Source organism: Tachypleus tridentatus, chromosome 11 (genome assembly GCF_004210375.1).
Source record: "Tachypleus tridentatus isolate NWPU-2018 chromosome 11, ASM421037v1, whole genome shotgun sequence".
NCBI classification, from domain to species: domain Eukaryota; kingdom Metazoa; phylum Arthropoda; class Merostomata; order Xiphosura; family Limulidae; genus Tachypleus; species Tachypleus tridentatus.
Window position 1 is genome coordinate 92809572 of NC_134835.1, and position 25825 is coordinate 92835396.

At 33.1% G+C, this 25825-nt stretch overlaps 1 protein-coding gene across 3 annotated transcripts in view; it reads right to left on the reverse strand.

The window, feature by feature from the left end:
* Window positions 1–624: 624 nt before the first annotated feature.
* The window catches only part of LOC143232772 (abl interactor 1-like), a 32743-nt gene continuing 7542 nt past the window's right edge, over window positions 625–25825 (reverse strand). For 2 of the 3 annotated variants that reach the window (XM_076468612.1, XM_076468613.1), the window contains exons 2-7: window positions 21257–21390; window positions 19664–19831; window positions 16568–17216; window positions 12463–12504; window positions 9756–9899; window positions 625–3330 (exon numbers count right to left, since the gene is read on the reverse strand). In XM_076468612.1, the coding sequence (XP_076324727.1) occupies window positions 3167–3330; window positions 9756–9899; window positions 12463–12504; window positions 16568–17216; window positions 19664–19831; window positions 21257–21382 (1293 nt within the window). In that variant the 5' untranslated portion in view covers window positions 21383–21390 and the 3' untranslated portion in view covers window positions 625–3166. The remainder of the gene's footprint in view (window positions 3331–9755; window positions 9900–12462; window positions 12505–16567; window positions 17217–19663; window positions 19832–21256; window positions 21391–25825) is intronic. The other variant, XM_076468614.1, reaches the window with a different exon arrangement.

Sequence of the window (25825 nt, forward strand, 5' to 3'; positions counted from 1 at the left end):
GAAGTCACACACAGGACGGTAAGTCTACACTGAGTCACCAACAATCACTACATTATTAAAAAAATTAAAATTTATTATGCTAATGACTGTTGTGATGAATCATCAAAAACTATGTTATTTATACTGTTTATTTTTTTGAAATTTCATGTAAAGAATTAATACTCAGAACATGTGTTGTGATACTAACTAGTTACCAACAGGTTTTGAAGTGAAAGTTGTCTGTTTATAAATCAATTCCTGCAAAACTTGACGATATGCACAACTTGCATAAAGCACACATTAACTATTCATTTACTAAGATATAAAACAGATATATATGGCCAACATGATTTATACATAATTATCTAGAGTGTTTTAAAATAAATATGTAAATCAAAATATTCTGATTTCTATTTATTTAATTACCATAAAGTGCTTGACCAAATATATAACTGCACCAACAGTTACACCTGTATTACTCATATGTTACTGTTATGGGTATATTTTTTGTAATTTGATTAGAATGCCTGATGAAATTCCTTCATGCCAAATTGTATTGTTAAGAGAAGGATATTTGATTGACTCCCAAAGATATGTTTTCCTACATTTAAAATAACCTTAAATAAGTTATTACCTACAAAAAAATGAGCTCCAATAATGATAAAGTTTATCTTCCATTTTTCATTACAGCCTATGAAATATATTGTGACAGAAAAAGTGTTTCAAAAGATACACAATATTTAGCTTAACAAGTGATTAAGTTGATTTTACTTGCTCAAACAGAATCACTTAAAAACAAATGGATAAAAATATTCTATCCAGTCAAAATGTCTTAATGAAATTCAGGTGATATCTTTCTTGAAAACCACAACTTATTATTATATTTTTTAGACATAGATATATTAGATTTATTTCTGTTTACCAAGTTTCATAACTATATACAACATATCTTAAGATATTTTATATTGTTTATTTTCTTTTAAAATCTTATATGAAGAATTACTGTTCATAATATATATTAGTATAGAATGCCCATGCTTTACTGAAGGGTTCAAATGTCCCAAATAATGGTTGAGCTCCTCTATTATGACACTAACTTCAAGTGCTTTCTCTAGTTTTCATCATATTCTTTAGATACAAAATATAAACACATCTTCAGTTTAAGCAGGTAACAAAATATTCTCAAGCCATTTTGATTCAAATGCTGCTTAAAAATACATTAACAAATCAAATTAATCTATAATAAAAATGATAAAATTCATTTTTTTTTTTTTATGTTTGAAGTTAAGCACAAAGCTATACAACAGGCTATCTGTGCTCTACCTACCATGGATACCTATCAAAACACAATTTCTAGCATTGTAAGTCTGTAGACATAATGTTGCACCACTGGAGGGATTTTATGTAACAAACTACAAAAGGGTTGGTAGGTAGGTACATATAAATGCCACATGTTAAATGATTGTTTAAAAACCAAAAAGTCCAAAACAACTGTAACTAGGTTCCATGATAGGGGTAATAAATCCACCTAATAATTACAACAGTTAATGAAGGATTTTAATCTAATAAATAATTGTAAAATCCTTATTTTCACAGTTAAAAACTGGTTAATCAAAAGTATGTACGTTTGCCCTTGTGAATTTAAAATAATATTAGTGTTGAAAGTACTGCTAGTTAGATCAGTTTAGAGTGCTCAAATAACACTTGCATGAACAAGTAGTTTTGAACTGACTTTTCACTTATGACAACACTCTAATCTTACCTTACACTGTAACTGAGTACATTATCTAATACAGAATGTGTTTTATCCAACACCATGCGAATGAAAAACAGTACAATAAATGTAACCGTCTTGAAGCAAAACATCAATGCAGTACCAATCAAAGTTTGCTCATATACAAGTGATTATTTCATTAGTGAATGTTCACAAGCCTGTATACGTAACTTTACAAACATACATATTAAAAGAATTCCCACAAACCCTCCACATTTTTAACTGGCTTATCTCTTCCTCAAAAATTTTAAATGGCTGTTGTTTATTATCATGAGTTCTGTGTTAAAAGATATAGACTTAATTTTCAAGTAATTAAAAAAAATATTTTTAAACACTATTTTCCTGATAACAGGACCAGTTGATGGTGTAGACACCAAAAATATATTTATTGCTATCTTTCTTTGTTTCCATGAATCTATTTAAACTGCTATTACACAAAAATCTAAACCAGTAATGATTTTTATACAGTTTAATTTATGTTTTAAATTTTACATTTTAAGGTGTCATTATACTAATGAACTACAACTTATTTTACACAATTCAGTAAAAAATTCTAAACTGATAATTCTGTACCAGGAAATTATACAGAAACACTTTCATACTTTTTATTTAAACAGAATATTTCTTATAACTTGCCATTTTTGCTTCAATTGGTTTCTTTGCAAGAAGAACTTCATCAAGGTGAATGAATAAATTATAAATACACACATATATTATTTCTTAGCATTTCTATTTTATTAAAGGTTAACAATGTATCATCAAGGCCAAACAGGCTAGGCCTCACCACATGCAATTTCTTTAGTAATTATGCCATCATAAAAATATAGAAGATCACATATACATCACTTTTAGTACACTGAGAATATCATTTATTCTAAATATTTAAGAAATATCTTTTTAGTAAATGATATATTTAAGAATCCTAAAAGATGGTAAATGCAATTACACCAATGTAAAAGGTCAGAGATGTACAGTATGAAATGTATTTACTAGTAGTCATATCAGAACAAGACATTTTAAATGCTCATACTATTTAGACAGTCTATATGGTTTGTTCTGTTTATCTTAAAAATAACATGACCATTAGGTGTTAATGTTTAATAGCTTTCATATGTATTGAAGTTCAGTAGAAACTGGAAAAAAAGATCAAAAGAATAAAACCATCAAACACCTCATATTCCCAACTCTGAAATATCATCAACAATTTGGAAATCATATAACCATACAGAAAAACTTTAACATATAACTGGTAATCAGAAGACAGGATGTGTATCTACAATGATTCTAATACTCTTGAAGAATAACACTAGAAAAAAATTATCAATGGAAATCACTTGACAATATTATTAGGTAAATGTACAAAAATGCTGTAAATGTTTTAGAATACTGACTTTGAGAACTGCTTCAGTTAATTTACAAACATGGTTCCACATAGTTTCCAGGAAACAGACCTGTAATTCCATCACAAATTCCTTCATACCATCCATCATCATTCTTTTTAATTACAAAAATCAAAGCATTTTCAGTAAATGATAGCTCATCATCTTTGTCTGCCATATAATCATAGATAGCGATAACTGAAAACAAAAGAAAAGACAACAATGCAGTATAAACTGAATCAGTACACAGAATTTACATACTTTAAAATCATTCTTTATTCTAAGGCTAAAAATATATCTTAGAAGTTTTATGCTATCTAGTAAACAAATATTTAAAAAAATACACCCATAATTTTTGAGAATTTTATTTCAAAGATAGTCATATTTTATAAACACATATGCTTTTTAAAAATTTCTTTTAGATTTTATTACTGCTGATATTGAAGAAAATCAACATACATACACTAAGTAGACAAATTGTGAGCTTCAAGTTGTTACATTTTACACAATCAACGACATACATGAAGTAAGTCGAATTGTTGGACCTATCATTCATTTGAGGAGGAGGTTGTTTATTAAAGTAACTTTTATTAAACCTTAAACTAATTACTTATCTTGTACAACAAATAGAAAGAAAAATAATATACCTGTACAAATTATTTCAGGTAAGTTTAAGTTCAAAATTTTGTTAAACCCTATTTCAAATAGTTCATACACTAACTATACATTACTGAATAAAGCTCAAAATTTAATACATAAATGTATTTCTTGTGTAAATGTACAATTTGTAACTTTAAGGAAATGGAAGTGTGTATGTGTATGTATTTATATATTTCCTAATAAACAAAAACAAGCCCATACAAAAATAAAAAAATGCTGCACAAATCAAAAGGATCCCCAGAGTACAGGCTATAATGCAGAATATAAAATGCACCCTAGGTTTTGGAGGTGACTGTCGAAATAAGACCTGTATTACAGTGGGAATACATGTGCAGTCACTTTCAAAACCTAGGGTACATTTTATATCCTACATTATAAACTGTACCCTACAGATCCTTTTGTGCAGTATTTTTTACTTTTGTCAGAGGTTTTGATTTGCTGTTTCTAATGCAGTCCTACTTTTTCATTTTATTTTACTTGACTGTTCATTGTTAATAATGTAATATAAATTACTGTACAAATTTATTACAACACTCCATTGCTCCTGTAGTACAGTTCTGATTGGTTGTGCCGATGGAATAAAACCATTGAGACTTCAAATGGTCAAAAAAGCACTACAATAAGTAAATTAGCTGTATTTTTACTTTTATTCATGATTTTAATATGCTACACTTAGTTATAAATAATTAACTGCACCCACTTTTTTAAAAGCTGCTCTAAATACAAAGTGGTGCAAAATGTTTACATATAGCTCCTTTTAATTTCTGTACTATTCAACCTGGATAAACACTTGAGATTTTCACATTCAGTGTGTTATGCAGCTACATGCGAGTATATAAGGGGTGATTTGTTTTGTTTTTTTCAAAAATATCATCCAGTACAATTATTATGCCATGAGGCTGCTATTAAAATGTTAAAACAGAAAGAATTAACATTCGTTGATAGAATCAGAATAAAATCTATACACGATTATAAGGAAGTTAAAGAAGAACTGAAAGATGGGTGGGTGGGTTTGGCATTTTATGGTGCAAAGCAACTAGGGTATCTGCACCAAACTGAAAGATACCTTGGCTGTTCACCAAGTACATTGAACAGATACATTGTTAAAGAAAGAAATGTTAGATACTGACATATTAATTCACTCAAGAATGAATGAAAAACCACAAAAATGTCTTGATGACAACATTTACAAGTCACATGCATAAAAAACTTCCAGAGGTACAGTCTCAAAAATTTTACATAAATGTGAACTTTGCAGTTCCTGCCAGAGAATATACGTGTATGTTTGTTGGTTGGTTTGGCATTTTACGGCACAAAGCAACAAGGCTATCTGTATTAAACATCCAGTAAAAGGATAAAATTAAAATAGAATTATTAAAATTCATAAAAAAGGAACCAAGGTAAAAAAAAAACAAATTGAATTAAAAACATAAATAGCATTAAAACCAACTTTTATATCTAATTTACAGTAGTAAGATAGAAACTATAGTAACAAATTGTAAAGGACTTTCTGTAGCATAATTTTAATTATTATAGCTCGCCAGGATGACTAACGGGTCAGTTCAAACAACAACATTAGACATCTGAAGTTGACCTTTCCAGTCCTGGTTTCGAGTTATTTGACATTACGGCCATTTTCTCATTTCACATCGAACTAGATGTACTTTAATTCTTAAAAAGGAATCATATTTTGTTTTTTTCTTATAGCAAAGCCCCATCAGGCTATCTACTGAGCCCACCAAGAGGAACTGAATCCCTGATTTTAGTGTTGTAAATCTGTAAACTTACCACTCTACTAGCAGGGAGCAGGAATCACATTAAAAAAAATTTAAAAAGTCTAATTTATAAACTAAAAATGTAAATAGCATTAAAAAGATCAATGGCCTTTAAAAACTAAAAACATTTGAAAGGTGGACAGTGTCACCATCGCCAATGACACTGAACAACGTCATGGATAAACCTGGTGATAAAACATGTTTAAAATGGTGCCGTCATTGAAAGTCATAATGACAGCAAGACAGTAAAATGTGGCTTATTGTGACACAGACAACACATTGGTGCATCAATCCTAGATAACAGAAAACGATGAGTTACAAAACTGTGACCAATAGGACAACTTACTCTTTCTGATCCTTACAGAAGAAAGGGCCAAAGTCCACTAGAGGGTTTTATTTGGAAAAGCTTGTTTTCATGTTGATCACTCCAATTCAACTGCCAAATGGCATGGAGCCGAGCCTTGAATAACCACCATATGTCCATGTATGGAACAGACACAGCAGTGATAGCACCAGAGCAGACAGATTTGGCTGCTGTGTTGGCAAGCTCATTCCCATGAATAGCAATGTGGCCTGATAGCCAGAAAAACTGGATAGAAGGAAATGTTAAAGAGAAATGGGCTAGTCAGTTTTGAATACTGGCAAGAACAAACGTGAAGTGATTACAGGGTCAGAAGAGAATTAAGCCAGTCATTATAAGTAGTGCAATTTGAGTACTGCTTAGCTTCTACATGATCCAGGGCATGAGAAATGACATACAGTTCAGTAGTGAACACAGAAACTGTAAAGGGGATTCTGTGCACAACCACCAAACCACAACAAACCATGGCAGAGCCCACAGAGTCACCTGATTTTGAACTATCTGTATAAATTGAAATGGAAGAATAGTTCGAAAGATGTTCAGCAAATAAAAGATGGTAGTCCCAATCAGGAGTATCAGCTTCTTTCAGATCACTTAAAGAAAGGCCACATTTGGGGATTGTAATAAACCATGGTGAAATGGGCTGACCAGCGGATACAGCAATTATCCATTAACAGACCCAATTCATCCAACTGGCCAAAAGGAGCAATGGCAGATTGCCTGTTCTGAAAAAGCATGGCCCACTGAGGAAGGAAAACACAACCCCATGTGGGATGCTGTGGTAAGGACCGAAGTTTCGAAGCATACAGTAAAGACAGTTGCAAACGACGAAGGTGTAGAGGAGGTTCACGAGACTCTGTATACAAGCTCTGGACTTTGGAAGTGCAGAAATCCCTGATGATGAATGGGGTTCAGCATCTTCAAGGCCGAGGTCCTGGTAGAGCCATAGACCAGAGACCCATAGTCTAATTTTGATTAAATAAGAGCACAATATAGCTTTAGCACAGAACATCAATTTGCTCCCCATGTGGTGGAAGAAAGGACACAGAAGATGTTCACAACTCTTGCAGATTTGACTCGTAGCTGCTTGATGTGTGGTGTAAAGGTCAACTTATGGTCAAAGATAAGCCATAAAAGCTTTGTCTCAGGGAACCACAACTTCATCAACACAAGTTCAGGATCAGGGTGAAAATCCCATTGGTGGCAAAAGTGCATGCAAACGGTTTTAGAGAGAGAAAAGTTAAAACCGCTTACTATGGTACACTTCAGTAAACGATTGAGGGTAGTCTGTAGCTACTGCTCAATATACCTCATGTTTAACAACTGACATGAGATGCAAAAGTCGTCAACATAGAGCTCAGTGATGGCATTAATCTTTATACTGAAAAGTTTGACACTCAAAACAGAGCCCTGATGGACTCCAACTTCTTGCAGAAAAGAACAGGAAAGTGTCACACCTTGTCCATTAAAATATTTTTAATAAAAATGGGCAAATTATCACATAACCCATATAAATGGAGGTCTCACAAAATGCCATACCTCCATGTAGTCTCAAGGTCAAAGTATATTGATACAAAATGTTGTCATTTGAGAAAGGCTTCTCTAATTGATGTTTCAAGTTGAATCAGGTGGCCCATGCTGGAGAACTGTGATGGAACCCACACTGTGTGTGCGAGAGGAGACTGTTTAATTCAAGGAACCAAACAAGACAAGCATTAACCATCTCTCTAGCATCTTACACAGACAGCTCATCAAAGCAATTCAACAGTAGTTTGAAGGAATCTTGGGATCCTTCTCCAGGCTTAGAGAAAAGTGAAAAAATAGCCTGGAACCAGGCATCAAGAAAAACATTATCCTGCCAGACCTGGTTAAAAACAATCACAAGAATAGCAAGAGAAGTAGGAGATAGATGGCGCAGCATCTCAAAGCATACATCACCAGGTCCAACTGATGAAGGGCCAGTTTGAGTTCCACCAGTGTGAAGGAGCGATTGTAGTCATAGAGACAATCAGCTTGAAATATAAGAAGTGACTGCTCTGCTTGACTCTTGATTGGAAAAGCTTTCACTTAGAGTATCAGCTACTTCCTGGCCATCAGAGAGCAAGGTTGAGAGGAGGACAGAATTATATTGCCTGCTGACTTTTCACATCTTGTCCCATATAACTTTGGAACTGGTGATAGAAGATGTCTTCTGGCTTTGATGTCTTACATGCCAAGCACGTGCATAGGCCTGCTGGAAAGTGATGTGGTTCGAGAATGTGGGATACCTACGAAACGTATCCTAGGCCTGTTTCTGAGTCTTCTGTGCCACATACAGTATGTTTCTCAAAGAATTAATGAAAGGTGCCAACAAGTTAAGTATGCAGGTTCTGTTATGGATCAGACCACATTTGCAAGTGGTGTTGATCATCTTCACAAAATCCATGGAATCACGAATCAACATGCTATAACCCCCTATAAAGAAGTAACTGGGGAGAATTTTGTATTTTAAGAAAATAGTGACCCAGGAGAAACTGAGTTTATTTGACAAAGAAAGAAAGCTGAGGAGATCTCCAGCAGTTGGTATGGCCACTGCAACAGATGTTAACCTCATAGAACAGGCCTGAGATCTGCTAGCTTCCATGGCTGACAAGAGTATCCACTGTACTAAAGCAAGCTTCTGTACACAGCTTCAAGAAAAATAGAATCAAATTACACCAAACTTTGTGACACAATGTTACAGAGAAGTCAAAAGCAACCAAACTAAATATTAGCATTAAGTAATTTTAAATATATCATTTGTATAATAATTTTTAATATTTTCTTCTGATATTAATTTACATGCTAATTCATAGAGCAAATCAAACTATTTTGTCTTTCCATCAAAGTTCTCAGCCTATGGTTAACTTTTTTCTTTCCATCTGTTAAAAATCTTTGTACAGTAGATATAGACCTTTGTAAAGCACAAAAGTGGCCAGAAGTATGTGATTATTATTTTTTAAACTGTTTCTTTTAAAAAGATTTAAAGTGTTGTGTTGGTTTTCAAAACACTGTTGTTATGTTTACAAGCTCATCTCTATGTATCACTTTTGCAGTGTTTTGAGTGAAGTGAATGCTGCCTCAATCAGTCAAAAGTTGATCATGCAAATTACAATTAATCATGGTGAACTGAGTGTCTTAGTAACTGACAATTCTCAATTTTAATCAATAAGTAATGAAAGTCAGAATTACTAAAAAGAGATAAGATGACCTGTGAGTGGCTTTACTAACACTGTTTTAGTTTAGAATTTATATACTTTTACACTTAGTTCTCAAGTCAATGTGTTTGACTCTTCAAAAATTGTGTAAAATAAACAGCTCTGTAGCAATAATAAGGCTGACAAAAGGCCTAGTCATTTTATTACTGAGATAAGAAACTTAGATTCCTAGGAGAATAAACTGTGGAATTTCTATAATTTAATACTAGTGCATCTATAATAAATGAAGTTTTTATTTCTCAGCAAATCTGAGTCACCTATCAGCATTAAAAATAATTCAGCTTAAAACTAAATTGACGAAACAATATAGTAAATATCAGAAGTAAGCACAGGTACTCAGACCTGAGTTGTCATTGGGTTTTAAAACATCTAGGTATCAATGCATTCGTAACTGTCTCTAGCCAGCATAATAAAACGGAGATTCCCTACAGAAAACGTTTTACATTTTTGGGATAAAGAGGGAGGGGAATACTTATGATAATAAAAATACAAGACTTGATACAAGAAGCTGAAAACAAAAGTTAGGATCAACAAACAAACAGATCTAATTTTTGACTGAACTTACACAAGTTCCTAATATAAACATCTCACCTTTTTCTATGTATGTTTTAGGTGCCCAGTCTAGATCAGCTGAACTTCTTTGAGGTTGCAAAAATGCTGGAGGTGAAGGTGATATGTAACCTTCAGGGCATATTCCTTCATGTTCAGGTGGTGGTGGGGGAAGTGGAGGAGACACTAGAATAGTAATTTAATCAAGATAATGAACAGACTCTAAATATGATAAAAGGCAGGGAGATCAACAAGAAACAAAATACTGATGACAACCACTGGTACTCTACACGACTTTGCCTCAATTGATGTGTTACACACACACACACACACACACACACACATATATATATATATATATATTTGTAGAGTAGTTTTATAAACAGGCAAATCAATGTTATAAAGATAAAATTTGCTTTATTTGAAATTCCATTTTGGAATGTACTTCTAAGTGTAAAAAGATGGCAAGAGAAAACTAAAATAATACTGAATAACAGAATTAAACAAAAGATTGTCCAAGCGTGGAGGTAAGCTTAGAGAGAAACAAAAAGATAGTTTAAGCAAGATAAACAAACGAGGTCAGTTACGTTAGTTTTGTTACAGGATATTATGAATATAATTGGCTGCAAGAAAATGAAAGCAGTGCAAGCTTTATAATGTAAGATTTATAATGAAATGTTTATTTTTGTAATGATAAACATCAGACATACAAAAGAAATATACTTTTAAATACCTGTTAATGAAATTACTCTAAATTATTTGTTATGTACAGATAAATTAAATTTCTCTACTTTTGTTTTACTTAAGTGACAAAATAACAAATACATTAAACTGAAAGTTTACTCACAAATTGTTTAGTACAGGTACATCTGCTTCATTTACATATTCATAATAAGCTATTATTATTGCACATACTAAACAATGAAGATAATCTACAGAATTATCAAGAATTTCCAAATTTCACAGCATGTCTGTTTCAAATTTTGTCAGATTTTCTGCATATTTTTATGCATTTGAAGTACCTCCAGTTATAGGATACTGCAATAAACAGTAAAGTGCCTAAGCACAGCCAATCACATGTATGCATCTTTCTATATACTTGCATATCACAACAGAGAAGATGAAAGGAAAACAGTGGCTTCAAAAATCCACAAATATATAAAAGAAAATATATGTAACAATGCTTTATCATTCTCTTAATGTTTAACCTTACTGTTGTGTCCACTCTGACCTTGGCTGTTAAAAAATAAAATAGTTATGTATGAAAGTACATTTTTGCACTAACTTTCAACTAATTAGCTTTACGGCAACAGTTTACTCATAAAATGAACATGTATTAGTCAAAAGTATATGCCAACTCACAGATTTTTATTTAGATATCACCTATTAACACTAATGAAATAGTATATTTATGTTATGTGATGTATTTGCACAGGTATAAAATTGAACAGCTTATTTTTAAGTTACATACTTAGAAACGAACTGCAGCCCTAAAATATTGCTGACAAATATATGCATAAACCACCACTATGACATAAACACAAGTAATATATTCACTTGATATTTCTTTATTGGCCACTGGTTTAATTTGAAAAAATAAAAAATGGAGGAGAACAAAAACAAATACATCACTAACCTGCCAAGTATGCAAATGAAATAACTTATACAAATTTATTAAAATTAATACAGATTAATGACTCTTTGTAAATCTAAAAATAACTTGACTTCCTTGGTACCTATCACTATACAAAAAGAAAAATCCAAACATTATTATCTTGAGATTACTTTCACAGCTGTCAACTATACAATTTACCATAATATCACACAAGAGATTGCATCTCATATCTCTACAGAAATTGCAGTTAAACCTTTACTAAAGATTTTTTAAGTAATAAAAAACTATGAACACGAATCTATAATGTTCAGGGAAATTTGAGGCCTTAAATATTTTGCAACACCTTCTGTGCTCAGTGATCACACAAGTTTAATAATAATGTTTAAGGAGAACAAAAATGACTAGACTACTTATGTGAAATGCCATGTACAAATTTTACAGCTAATTTTCTGAAAGCACAAAATGTCTTGTTATACATATTGTTGTTAGTATTAATGATCAACTTGAAAATTTCTTTACTTCACCGACATGAAGAGAATTTAAAACTCACTCAACATATATTAAAAACTAAAAAAAAAAAACGTACTGCATAAGTACATGAAAGATGATACAGTAATTATCTGTGTAAATGCTTAAGGATGAGAATCTGAAAGCTATGTTATAAACAAACCACACTGTAGTTTTCAATATTATTCAGAAGTGGATCCAAAATTTGAAACAAGTGACATTATCTGAAGCCTGGAAGAAATATGACTCTTCTTTTCTCCTTACTTTTAAATTTATGTTTGAACACAAATGGTATAAAAATGGTAAAAGTTTAGATTACAGGATATTATATTAGACAGCATATACATGAAACAAAAATTTGTCTAATCAGTTTGTAAAAAACAAATAAATAATTTCAGCATCAGAACGCAAGCTTTTAATACTGTTATACATTTATACCATTAACATCTCATAACAATGCTAACAATAAGTTAAAACTTGTTTGTAATTGTAAAGAAGCACAAATTAGTAAATTTGCATGAGTTAAAAAAGCTTTGTCATAAAAGCCATAGCCTTTGTTATACAGTAAATTTTGAACATTAAGTTAACTATTTAATTATTCACAGAAGTTCCTTATCATGAACTTACCATTTCCTGAGTAATCCCTGGAGGTCAGGTGGGGTGGGGGCTCTGAAAACAAGCAGTCATGCATACTACAAAAAAAACTTCCACAAACTGGCTCATTCACAATAAAACAAAGAGGACAACAACTTATCTAGTTTAATTCCATGCTTAGGACTACTAAGCTGAATGTAAACGAATATGTCTCGTCCATCGCAAAGAAGCGAGACAAAAACTGCTACAACTAATGTAAATTACAATTACTACTTTCAAATGTTTTGAAAAAATCAAGCAAATATGATGTTATGCAGGATCAAAATGTACAAAAGCAAGTTAAATACGAATGAGCAATGCTAAATATTCCATTCATATAAGATAAAAACCGTGCAGGATGCATCTTCATAATTGTTAATGTAATTATTTATATGCAATTACTAATAGTACTTTTGAAAAGAACAATTATATTACTTGAAGTATAACAATTTTTTCAGTTAGATCTCGTTTTTAATTCATGCATGAATTACAACAATTTCTTGACTGATGATGCTTAAACTTTAAACACAACTGTATATCAAAAACTACAAATATCTACAGAATAAAAGTAAATAATGATCTAAGTATGAAAAGTCATTACACAAAGTCAGATTGCAAACTAAGAAAAGCACATAAGTGTACAAATAGGTTATTTTGCTGTAATACTTCTGTCACTTTCTGATCAAGATTGATGAGTGACCAGTTAGTGTTGTTAAGAATTTTTTTTAATGCTAGAATTATGTTTTAGATTTTTTCTTAACTAGGTTAGTATGGAAAAATTGTACTTAAGGCAGCAAGAGAAACAGAACAGGAACAAACTTTACTTTACAGTAGTGCTAACTAGAGAAATATAAATTTTTGCATGCAGGTGTATCCAAGTAAATTACAGTATTATGTAATAGGCATCTATATACAATATTAGACAACATTGGTAAATATACTGTCTTTATACTTATAAAGCAGTAGTGTCAGTGCATCATGTCCTGTAGAGTGGTAACAGTGAAATGGAAAGAAACTTAGTGACCAATGTTTTACTTGGTATGGAGACATGTTTCCTAATGCAATGTTAAGAAAATATTTCTGTTTTAGCAGAAAAAGATCTAAATGAAAAGGAATTGACTATAAACTCTCCGAACAAACTATAAGAAATCAAAATATCAATGACTCAAAATCTTGTCCAGGTTGCACTAATCATTTCAAGAGTTAGGAAGAAAGTGCCATGGAATGTTTTGTATTGTGTTTACACTCTCATTGAATTGTGACTTTACTTGAACCTAAGAACATCTTCAGACTTGTGCTTAATCCAAGTTTCTGATGCAAATTAAATTCACTGCATGATGTATCATGTGATTCTTGATTCACTACATATGACAGGGACAGATGTATGTTCAATTATAAGGAGAAAGAAAAAGATATTACAGTGTTCAAGAGAAGGACTATATTGAGTGCCACACCACAGTTATTAAAACAGTTTAATTTATAGGCTACTTAAAGTCATCATTGATTTGGAACTATTAGCAATGGAAAAAGTCTGCTGAAAATGAATTGTGGCTTCAACACATAACAAAAGGTGGTCATACAGGAGGTACATCCAACCATCATCAAACATTCAGTATAGGGTGGTTTACACCCATCTCCAACCATACCTTACAGGAACATTGAAAGAAATGGACTATAGCAGTAGGTGACTACTGCATAAACCAATGAATACAGTTAACAAGAAAATAATCCCTCAAGTTGTATAAAAAAAACATAGGAATGTAAGTCTAATTAAGCATGCATTAACCTTTTAGATTGAGAACACATGTTTGGAAAAACTTAGAAAGATAAATAACCATTCTTGTATGTTCCCAACTGTTCAAACCTCTGGTGGTGAAAACAAGACTTGAGGGCATATTTTTGTGGCATGTCCTGGGCTTCTTGGTCTTTCTATAAGGCAGATTGAATGCCAAAGTTTACTTCAACATCACTTCTGATTAAGCAAGTTCATCCAACAATACTTGGCATATACCCAGATAGGGGACAGACACTTCCAAGAAGGCAATACTTCCATCCATATGCCAAAATTATGCATGTATGGTTAGAACATTATGGAGACAAATGACTACAATAATCTCAGAAGAGGAATTGTGGCTTCAAACATATAAGGAGACACAGATTGTTAGACAGGCAATAAGGTCTAATTAGTAGTAAATAACGAGGTTGACAGACACAGTTATCTTTGTTATCATCTGCTCATCTTTTATATGCAAAAACGGCTAGTTTGGGCTGAGAAAACACTTTACATAGAAGAGCGAACAACGTTTCGACCTTCTTCGGTCATCGTCAGGTTCACAAAGAAAGAGGTAACTGACCGGAAGATGACCACATGTTTGAAAGGGGGTTGTGTAACTGTGTGTCGAAATGTAGAGGGCGGTATTAGATGGTTGAATATATAATTTTATTTATTATATTAATATAGGTATAAAGGCGTTCCTTTATATTGGTTTATTTTGGGTTTAAGTTGTTGTATAAGTAAGGCTTCTTTAATTTTACGTTTGTTTATGTTTGTTTCTTTATTTAGTATTTGAGTGTTTTCTATGGTTATGTTGTGTTTATTTGACTTGCAGTGTTCGAAAACGTGTGAAGGTGACTTTTTATGTTCTTTGAATCTGGTTTCCATTTTTCTACTTGTTTCTCCAATATAGAAGTCGTGGCAGTTATCACATTGTATTTTATAAATAATGTTGGTGTGGTGTTTGTCAGTGTAGTTTTTACATAGTATAGACCTCAGTTTTGTGCCGGGTTTTTGAATAAATAAACCAATATAAAGGAACGCCTTTATACCTATATTAATATAATAAATAAAATTATATATTCAACCATCTAATACCGCCCTCTACATTTCGACACACAGTTACACAACCCCCTTTCAAACATGTGGTCAGCTTCCGGTCAGTTACCTCTTTCTTTGTGAACCTGACGATGACCGAAGAAGGTCGAAACGTTGTTCGCTCTTCTATGTAAAGTGTTTTCTCAGCCCAAACGAGCCGTTTTTGCATATAAATTTCTCAACAATTGGGTTTCTCGTCATCACTGATCTGCTCGTCTTGTTCCATGAATAATGTACAATATTAATTACTATTCATTTCTAATCATGGCATGCTCTGAACTTGAAGCAAAACTAAAAATCAACCTGGCAGTCAGTATAGTTAACTAAATATCATTTTCTTACATTTCAACTTACTTAGTTTAGAATGCATTGTATCATCAGTGGGGTACCTTTGCTGTTACCAATTTACTTAGCCATAATCTTAATAATATATCACAAGGTTTATCAAGCTTAGGAGATTTATGTTATTTCTAAATACATACATGTTATGCTAATATTGTAAAACCACCTCTAATACAAAGGCATAATAAATATAAAATTAAAAAATAATTGAATTCAATATATTAAATAGTATAACCAATACCATTAATAAAAGTAACAATAAATAAATAATACAGTACACCTTACCGAAGTTACACCAAAACACACTAGCTATTGACTTGAACTACTATTGCAGAAATAAATTACTTTGAAAAAAAAACCCTAGCATAACAAGTTTGATTTTTCTCCAATTCTCTCTAACATATCTTCTGACCAAGAAAAATTTATTAAGAAACTTACTGTCTATTATTAGAGGAAATTAACATTTGCAAAAATTTATAATAAGACAACTATTTAAACTGTGTCAAGTTAGTAGTAGTAATCTTTCTGTACACAAGCAAAAGTTGCAAAAATGTTTTGTTGTCCTTCAGCAGACTATTAAAACACACCTCAATGGACCAAAAATGCATTTGTTCTAAGGAGTATCTGTAATTCTTCTTATATCTCTTGTATACAAGATACGTTTAAAAAAAAAAAATCTCTACCACACCAACTGAGAACCGATCTTAATCTTGAACATGACACATTGGAGGACTTATCTCAGTAAATATAAAAAAAGTCTTGATAGACCAACTAATATGTAATTTAAAATATTAATGAATAATAAAAGTTTCTCCAAATCTTGTACTACATCATATCAAATATACAATACTTATTTTCTAGTAATTTGTAAAATTTCAAACTTACCAGGAAGACTGTCAGTTGATAATGTCATTGATACATCTGGCATGGGTGGAGGTGGAGGAGTAGGAGAGGAAGGATCCATGGAGCCCAGGTTCTGCTGAAGGTGTGACATTGGATGAACCATACCCACTTGAGGTTGTTGTGCAGAAATGTTAGGTAAGGACTGAGGTTGGTTGCCTACTGCAGGAAGGGTGGAATAACCGCTACCTCTTCTTGTTTCCTGTGCTCTTGGATGGCCAATAGGAAAATTTGGTGCATAATTGCTGGGAACTTGTGGTGGAGCTATAGGTGGAGCTGGTGTTCGATATTCACGATTTCCACGAGAAAGACTTCCCCCACTTCCACCTGTAGCTCGTACTGGTTGAGGTGGTGTTGGGGGTTTAGTAGTTGGGGCAGGTCCTGCACTACTAGGATTTATATGTCCTGGTACAACTTGTGATGCAGCTCGCTTTAAACGTGGGTTGCTTGAAGTAGTTCGTACCCCATGGCCTACATCATCCAAGACAGTGAAGTCTATTGGTTTACGAGTATATTTAATTGGGCGCTCTGGATTAGCAGGAGCTAGAATTTTATGTTGGCGAGTTGTACTTTTGTTAGTAGTCAAGATTCCAATCTCTCGACGTGCAACTTTTTCCTTATGAATCATTACCGTCTGCAATATATATATATATATATATATATATGTGTGTGTGTGTGTGTGTGTGTGTGTGTGTGTGTGTGTGTGTTGCAAAGACATCTTTATACATTCCACAAAAACACTCCCTATAATTTTGGCACTTACATATCTTATTTCTCTAATGTATTTATAAAAATTATAGGATATTGTTCAGGTAGTAATAATAATAATGATAATTATTTCATGAACTTACAATGCTGTGGAATAACACACACACACACACACACACACACCTATATATATAACAAGAGTGCATCAAAGTTTTCAACTATTTAAAACTTTCTATAAAAAGTTCCAAAAATTATGTAATTCACAAGTGAATGAAACTTGGTATTCTTGAAACATTTTTGGGGAACGTGATCGCACACTGAAAATGCAACCATTTTTAATATAAAGACCAGTGAATCTTAGCTTGCATTACTGAGAGTTGCAAAGTCATCATTAACCTAATTATTTGGTCTTTGTAATTATATTAAATATTGTGCTCCAGGACCTCTTGCATTATAATGTTACTTAAGCAACATTTAATAAGAATAATTAAATAACATCAAGTTACAGTCCCTCAGTCTGCTGTAAAAACAATCATAATGATGTATTAATATTTCCTGAAGACTATTATTCAGTATTTATCTATCATTCTGTCTTGTTGATAGGTAGTCATGATATCTGAAAGCTTCATTTACTGGTGAGAATTATGTATTCTTGCAAAAATAAAACAAGCAAAATACCTAGACATTCAGCAACTTAAAGTTCTGTTGAAAAAACAAGATAAATTATTTATGAGGTGTTTTGCAAGTGATGGCTGGTTATTAAAAACAAAAAAATCAGACATACAGTGACATCAAAGTGACTAATGAATTGAAGAACAATTATTCCTTTGATTTACAAGACACATAAAACATTTGTAAACTGTAGAGATGTCATGAAGTGTTACTACAACATACTTTATTTAAATAAATACTAAATATAAAGTCTATGTATTGATAGTACATAAAATTTAGATAAAATCAGAATGAAGAAACCATACAAGTATTTAATGTTACAGGGTTAACTGCTGAAAGCTAGCAAAACAATCAAACCACTACCATGAATAAATCATAAAATTTATTAAAATTAGTAAGCATAAGCAGATATTTCTAAAAATAGTTTATTTCTGAAACTCCAATGGATAAATGAAATTTGTTTGACTGCAATATTTTAATTTGTCAGTTAATAGACTTGTGCAACAGTAAAACAGTGAACCTTTTCACAGTTACTTGGAAATACACAAATCTGTTGAACTGTGTTCTAAATCCTGCATTCTTTTGGTGACTGAGGATGTAAATACAAATTAAAATTCTATCTGTACCAACATCTATAGCTAGAGTTAAGTAGTTATCAATCATAATTTGCCAATAGTTCATATAAATACAGATGAAATCTTGAGTAAAATTTAACATAAAAATAACTTTACAAGTTTTTCAAAAATAAAATCAATGGAACAAAAACAGTAACAGAAAACATACGTGACAAATGCATCAATTTTATTATGTTATGTTACAAATATTCAGATTTTTCTAAAATTTATTTTACAAATATAATCAAATAGGTGGATATAAGAGTGAGCACTTCACAAAAAGAGTACTTATTTTAAAGAAAATAAAAATTTTCACTGGTTATTTAACTCTTAGACATACCCACTAAAGATGGCATCCTATCTAAAAATTTCATTTTAGAATTCTTACAGCAAGTTAAAAAGAAAACCAAATTAACAAGCATTACTAAGCATACCATGATTGAATACATTGTAACCTATAAACACTTCTAATTTTTTGCATTACTGAGTTTAATTATGTTTCATTAGTCGACAATTTTATGAATAATTTTTACTAATAAATGGGACAGTGACTACAACCTCAAGATAAATCTTAGAGTGAAAAAATGCACTAGAAAAATAAGCAAGACTTTTCTGACGTCATTTTATAGCATACAAGTTTGTTTTTTTTCAATGTTAAACACTTAAAATCACAGCATGTGAAGACCTACTCAATATCATTTTCTTTCAAACCCAAAAATCAACCTTTTTCTTTCTACAGACATTGATATTAAAAACTTGAAATAATACTCTAATTTCCCACTTATTTATTTATCACACACAGAAATCTCTACCAGTGGCACCTTTGTTATTGGTTATAATAGCATGTACATTCCAAGCATGTACATACAAATAACAGTTAAATAAAGGTAAAAACACTTATTCATGATATTAACCTTACTCAGTTATCTTAAAAATTGGTTTCCAGTAGACATATCTGCTAATACTGAGCCCTCAGTCACTCATATTTTCTATTAACACTTAAGCAAGTTTTTCTAAAGGTAAACACCTTCACTTATAAAATTCATCTATTCTAAAGTCTAAAAAACATTCTATACAATCCTCTTACCTGTGAAATATGGTTAATCTGAGACTCCATTTCAGCCAATTGTGATGTTTGCATGTCTAGCATATGAAGTAGATTATAGGCTAGAGTATTAATCTGGTAAGCTACACTAGCCAAAGACTGAGTTGTAAAATTCTTTGTTTCCTCCAGTGCTTGACGTTTGTTATCAGTCTGAAATAACCAAAACAAACACATAATAATACATAACTCTTTATAACTTCTGAAGTAGAATGAAATTTCATATGATTTACTGTTTGAGAAATATAATTTCATTAATTTCAGTTTCTCTCGAAATTAAATGCATCTCTTCTAATGAAAAAAATAAATGGATATTTGTGTCTGATAACAGTTTCCTATATATATTATACATATTGAAATACCAATAAAGCCCATTTTTTTCACTGTATCAGTCTGTATTTCTGAGCAACAGTTATCATTCAGTCATAATTAAGAGTAGCAAACACACAAAAAATATAATGTAATATTTACTGTAGATATCATTTATTGTTTGTGCAGAACTTTGGTTTTTGTTGTCAATCAAGTATTTTTGAATGGTTTTAAAGAAAGTTTTCCAAATATAAACCAACTTTTAGATTTATAATCAAAAGCGCTGTTGCCAAGTTGCCGCACTGTAAACACTGCCTAGAAAAATATATACAAGCATGAAAAATAACAACTATGAATTTGGTCACCAATCTTTGTTTATATGTACATATATTAAGGCCTACGGTCTATAAGGGACATAAGGAACAGATATAAAATATGGATAATAAAGTATGAACAATATGGACAACCTGTTAAACATTGCCAGTTTGGTAAAACTCATAGTTAAACATTAAGGCAAGGCAAAGTTATTTTTGGAAACTTGGGCATTTCAAAAGAAGTCACTTGAGAAAAACTACCCCACCTACATTTATGAACCATTCTTCATCAAGCAGAACTTTGATCAAATGTTTCATTGCTTTGTAGCATTCACAAGATGATTGGTAAACTTCCTACCATGGAGACCTAATGAATGCTTTTTTTTTCTCTACTTCATCAATATACCCTTACTCCATTACGAGACTCCTGTAGTTAACACCCCAATCAGTTTTATTTTTCACTAACATTAGTAAAAATATTTTACGTGTTTTGAACTTAAAATAACAATGTTTTGTTACACTTAAATATACTCTAATCATCTTTTACCTCTCTTATCTAGCACCTTTATGTCATGGATATTGCTCTGAAAAAGTGATCACCTTTGCAGATGTCCATGTTTGGAGGGCAATATTTCCATGACCAAAAGGAAGATTCAAAATTTTCTGAATCTTATACTAATCTACAGGTGACATAAATATGATATACTCAAATAAAATAACATAATAAATCAATTTTCAAGTCTGTCAAAGACTGTAAAAAATAAAATTGAATTTTTCCATGAATTGCTGTTAAATATATACACACACATATTCCAATCAAGAAATACGTAAGAAAAACAAACAAAAAACTATAAAACTTTCAATCTGTGTCTTACATCAAATTTTTAAAATGTATATACACATACAATATAGGTTTAATATTTGAAAGGCTTACCTTAACCTAATCAAAACTTACATGAAAATAGTTGTCTTCACAATAATGTGCAACTTTTTCTAAATTAATATGACTGTCTTGAAGACTTTGCAATCCTTCTGGCACCTCATTTTCTATGAGAGACTTCAGATCTGCTATCATCGACATAATGTAATCTGTAACAAAAAAAAATATATAATACAGATAAATGTCAAATTCACAACAATATTTATAATTTCTACAGTAGCATTATGTCTCATGAAAAAGATTTGTAGAATTTCATCAATTAATTGACATAAATGATTACCTTTGAGAAGTGATTATACTAATTAGTGCCATAAAAACCAAATCATTAATCAGTATTATGATTAAATTGTTTGTTTTTGAAATTTGCAAAAAGCTACACAAGGCCTATCTGTGCTAAACGTCCCTAATTCAGCAGTGTAAGAGTAGAGGGAAGGCAGCCAATCATCACCACCCACCATCAACTCTTGGGTACTCTTCTACCAAGAAATAGTGGGATTGACCATCACATTATAATGCCCCCACAGCTGAGGGAATTTGAACTCGTGACCCTTGGATTACAAATCGAGTGCCTTAACCACTGGCCCATGACTGATTGTTAGAAAAATTGATTGATTGATTTAGTGTTTTATGGCACAAAGCAGCGAGGCTATCTGCGCCAGACATTCGGTAAAAATGTAAAATAAATATAAAATAAAAATAAATAAATAAATGTAGTAATAGACATAAATGGAAATGAAGGTAAAACAAAAAAGTATAAAACCAATGTTGACACCTAGTCTACAATGTTAAGATAGAAGGCAGAGTATAAGAAGTTGTAAGGTATTTACTCTAGCAAAAAGGTAATGATCATAACCCGCCAGGAAGACTAACAGGTAAGTTCAAGAACCACCGTCAGTCACCTGAAGTTGGTCTTTCCAGTCCTGGTTCCGGGTTATGTGTCATAGCAACCAGTATCAAAATGTAAAAGAATAGAAGTTTTAAAAGATACATAGCAAAATGAGTAGCCAAATGTCCAGTAAAAAGATAAAAGTCAAGTAAATGGAGTAAAATTTGTAAAAGTAAATGAAGGTAAAAACAAAACAGCAATTAAAACAGAAAATGGTGTAAAAACCAATGGTGATATCCAGTCTTCAAAGTTGTAAAATATTTACTCTAGCAAAATGGTAATGATCATAACCTGCCAGGAAGACTAACAGGTAAGTTTAAGAACCACCGTCAATCACCTGACGTTGGCCTTTCCAGTCCTGGTTCCAGGTTATGTGTCATAGCAGCTATTATCAAAATGTAAAAGAATAAAAGTTTTAAAAGACACTCCGCAAAATCGTAATAATGAGTAGCCAAATGTCCAGTAAAAAGGTAAAAGTCAAGTAAATGGAGTAAAATTTTTAAAAGTAATTGAAGATAAAAGCAAAACGGCAATTAAAACAGAAAATGGCATAAAAACCAATATTGACATCCAGTCAACAAAGTTGTAAAGGACTACCTGTAGCAAAATCTACCTGTAGATCATAACCCACCAGGAAGATTAACAGGTAAGTATAAAAACCACCGTCAGTCACCTGAAGTTGGTCTTTCCAGTCCTGGTTCCGGGTTATGAGTCAATATGGCCAGTACTAAAAAGTAAAGTAGTAAAAGTATGAAATGATATGCAGCAAAACTATAATAACAACTCGCCAGGATGAGTAACGAGTAGTTCAAACGGATAGTTCAAACAGTAGCGTTAGTCACCTGAAGTTGGCCTTTCCAGTCCTGGTGTCAAGTTATTTAATGTTCTGGCCATTGTCCAATGTCAAATTGAATGAGAGAGATTAAAACTGTAAAAAAGGAACCACAATTAAAAAGGTGTAATGAATAAATATGCAACACCTAAATGAGATTAAAAAGATTAATGGCCATTAAAAAATTAAAAACATTATCAAGGTGGACAGAGTCACCATCACCAATAATTCTGTCTAATGTTACAGACTGACCCTGGGAAAAAATATGTTTAAAATATTCCCGTCATTGAGAATTGTAACGATGGCAAGAAAGTAAAACGTGGCTGATAGTGATTTGAGTGTTACACAAACTACACATTGGTGCATCAGTTCCAGATAAAAGAAAATGATGAGTTAAAAAACTGTGCCCAATGCATAGCCTAGTGAGAACAACTTCCTCCTTCCGAACTTTACGGAAGCTAGATGGCCAAAGTCCAATTTTGGGTTTGATTTGAAAAAGTTTGTTGTCGCATTGCTCACTCCAAGTGGACTGCCAGCTGGCACGGAGCCGAGCCTTGAAGACAACACCATAGTCCATGTACGGAATAGGCATAGGAGTGATGGTGCTGAAGCAGACATATTTAGCTGCCATGTCTGCAAGCTCGTTCCCGCGAATACCAACATGGCCTGGTATCCAGAAAAACTGGATTGAAGTAGCTGCTAATGAGAAATGGGCCAGTCGGTTTCAAATATCAGCGAGAATAGGATGTGAGCTAACGTGTAGCGATTCCAAGGCAAGTATAGAACTAAGCGAATCAGTATAAATAGTGCAGTTGGAGTACTGTTCAGCTGCAATATGATCCAGGGCAAGAGATGTGGCATACAGTTCAGCAGTGAACACAGAAGCTGTAGAAGGGATTCTGCGCGCAACTACTAACCCATAGCAAACCATAGCAGAGCCCACTGAATTACCTGATTTAGAACCATCTGTATAAATGGGAACTGAATGATTGTTTGAAAGATATTCATTGAATAAAAGACGGTACTTCCAATCTGGAGTATCTGCCTTTTAGGTGACTGAAAGAAAGGTCACATTTGGGGGCTGTAATAAGCCATGGTGGGATGGGCCGACCTGTGTAATCTGCAATGTTATCCAAGGACAGACCCAATTCATCCAATTGCGCCCAGATGCGAATGCCAAACAGAGCAATGACAGATCGTCTGTTCTGAAAAAGTACTGCCCACCAAGAAAGGAAAACACATTTCCAGGTGGAATGCTTTGGTAAGGAATGAAGTTTCGAAGTATATTGTAAAGATAGTTGCAAACGGCGAAGGTGTAGAGAAGGTTAATGAGATTCAATGTATATACTTTGAACTGGAGAGGTACGGAAAGCCCCAGTGCAGAGCCAAAGTCCTTGGTGATGAATGAGGTCCAGCATCTTTAAGGCCGAGGGTCTGGCAGAGCCATAGACCATTGATCCATAATCGAGTTTCGATCTAATAAGAGCACGATATACCTTTAACATTGAACAGCGATCTGCCCCCCAACTGGTAGAAGAGAGAACATGACGGATGTTCAGTGCTCTTAAGCATTTGACCCGAAGCTGCTTTAAGTGTGGTATAAAGGTCAGTTTACGATCAAAGATAAGCCCCAAGAACTTGGTCTCCGGGACCACTGGCAGCAAAACTTCACCGATATGAAGTTCAGGATCAGGGTGAATACCCCGCCGACGGCAAAAGTGCATGCATACAGTTTTGAGAGAGAGAAATTAAAGCCGTTCGCCAGAGTCCACTTCCGTACACAATTGAGGGCAGTTTGTAGTTGCCGCTCAATATATCTCATGTTTGACAACTGACATGAGATGTGAAAGTCGTCGACATACAGTCCATTCGCAACAGTGAGAGGGAGTTGTTCAGTGATGGTATTTATCTTTATACTGAAGAGTGTAACACTCAATACACAGCCTTGAGGGACTCCAAGTTCCTGTACAAAAGAACGGGAAAGTGTCGAACCCACACGAACTTGGAATCTACTGTCCATTAAAAATTTTTTAATAAACATGGGTAGATGGCCATGTAACCCATATGTATGGAGGTCTCACAAAACGCCATACCTCCATGTTGTGTCGTAAGCCTTCTCTATGTCAAAGAATATTGATACAAGATGTTGGCGGTTGAGAAAGGCTTCTCTGATAGATGTTTCAAGACGAATTAGGTGGTCTGTGGTGGAGTGCTGTCGACGGAACCCACACTGGGTGGGCGAGAGGAGGTTGTTTGATTCAAGGAACCAAACAAGACGAGCATTAACCATCCTTTCTAATGTCTTACAGAGACAGCTCGTCAAAGCAATTGGACGGTAGTTTGAAGGAATCTTGGGATCTTTCCCTGGCTTAGAGAAAGGTAAAATAATAGCCTGGCACCAGGCATCAGGAAAAACATTCTCCTGCCAGATCCGGTTGAAAACAATCAGAAGGACATCAAGAGAAGCAGGAGATAGATGGTGCAGCATGTCATAATGAATATCATCAGGTCCAACAGACGTACTGGCAGACCGATGAAGGGCCATTTTTAGTTCCACCAGGGTAAAGGGACAATTATAGTCAAAAAAACAGTCAGTTCGAAAGGAAAGAGGTGATCGCTCTGCCCGAGTCTTGATGGCCAGGAAGGTGGAGGAACAAGCAGAAGTGCTAGATACCCGGCAAAAGCTTTCACCTAGAGTGTTAGCGATGTTCCGAACATCAGTTACCTCCTGACCATCAGAGAGTAAGATCGAAATGAAGACAGAATTGTAGTGCCCATTAACCTTTCGAATCCTGTCCCATATGATCTTGGAACTGGTGGTAGAAGATATGCTGGTTGTGAACTTAATCCAAGATTCCTTCTGGCT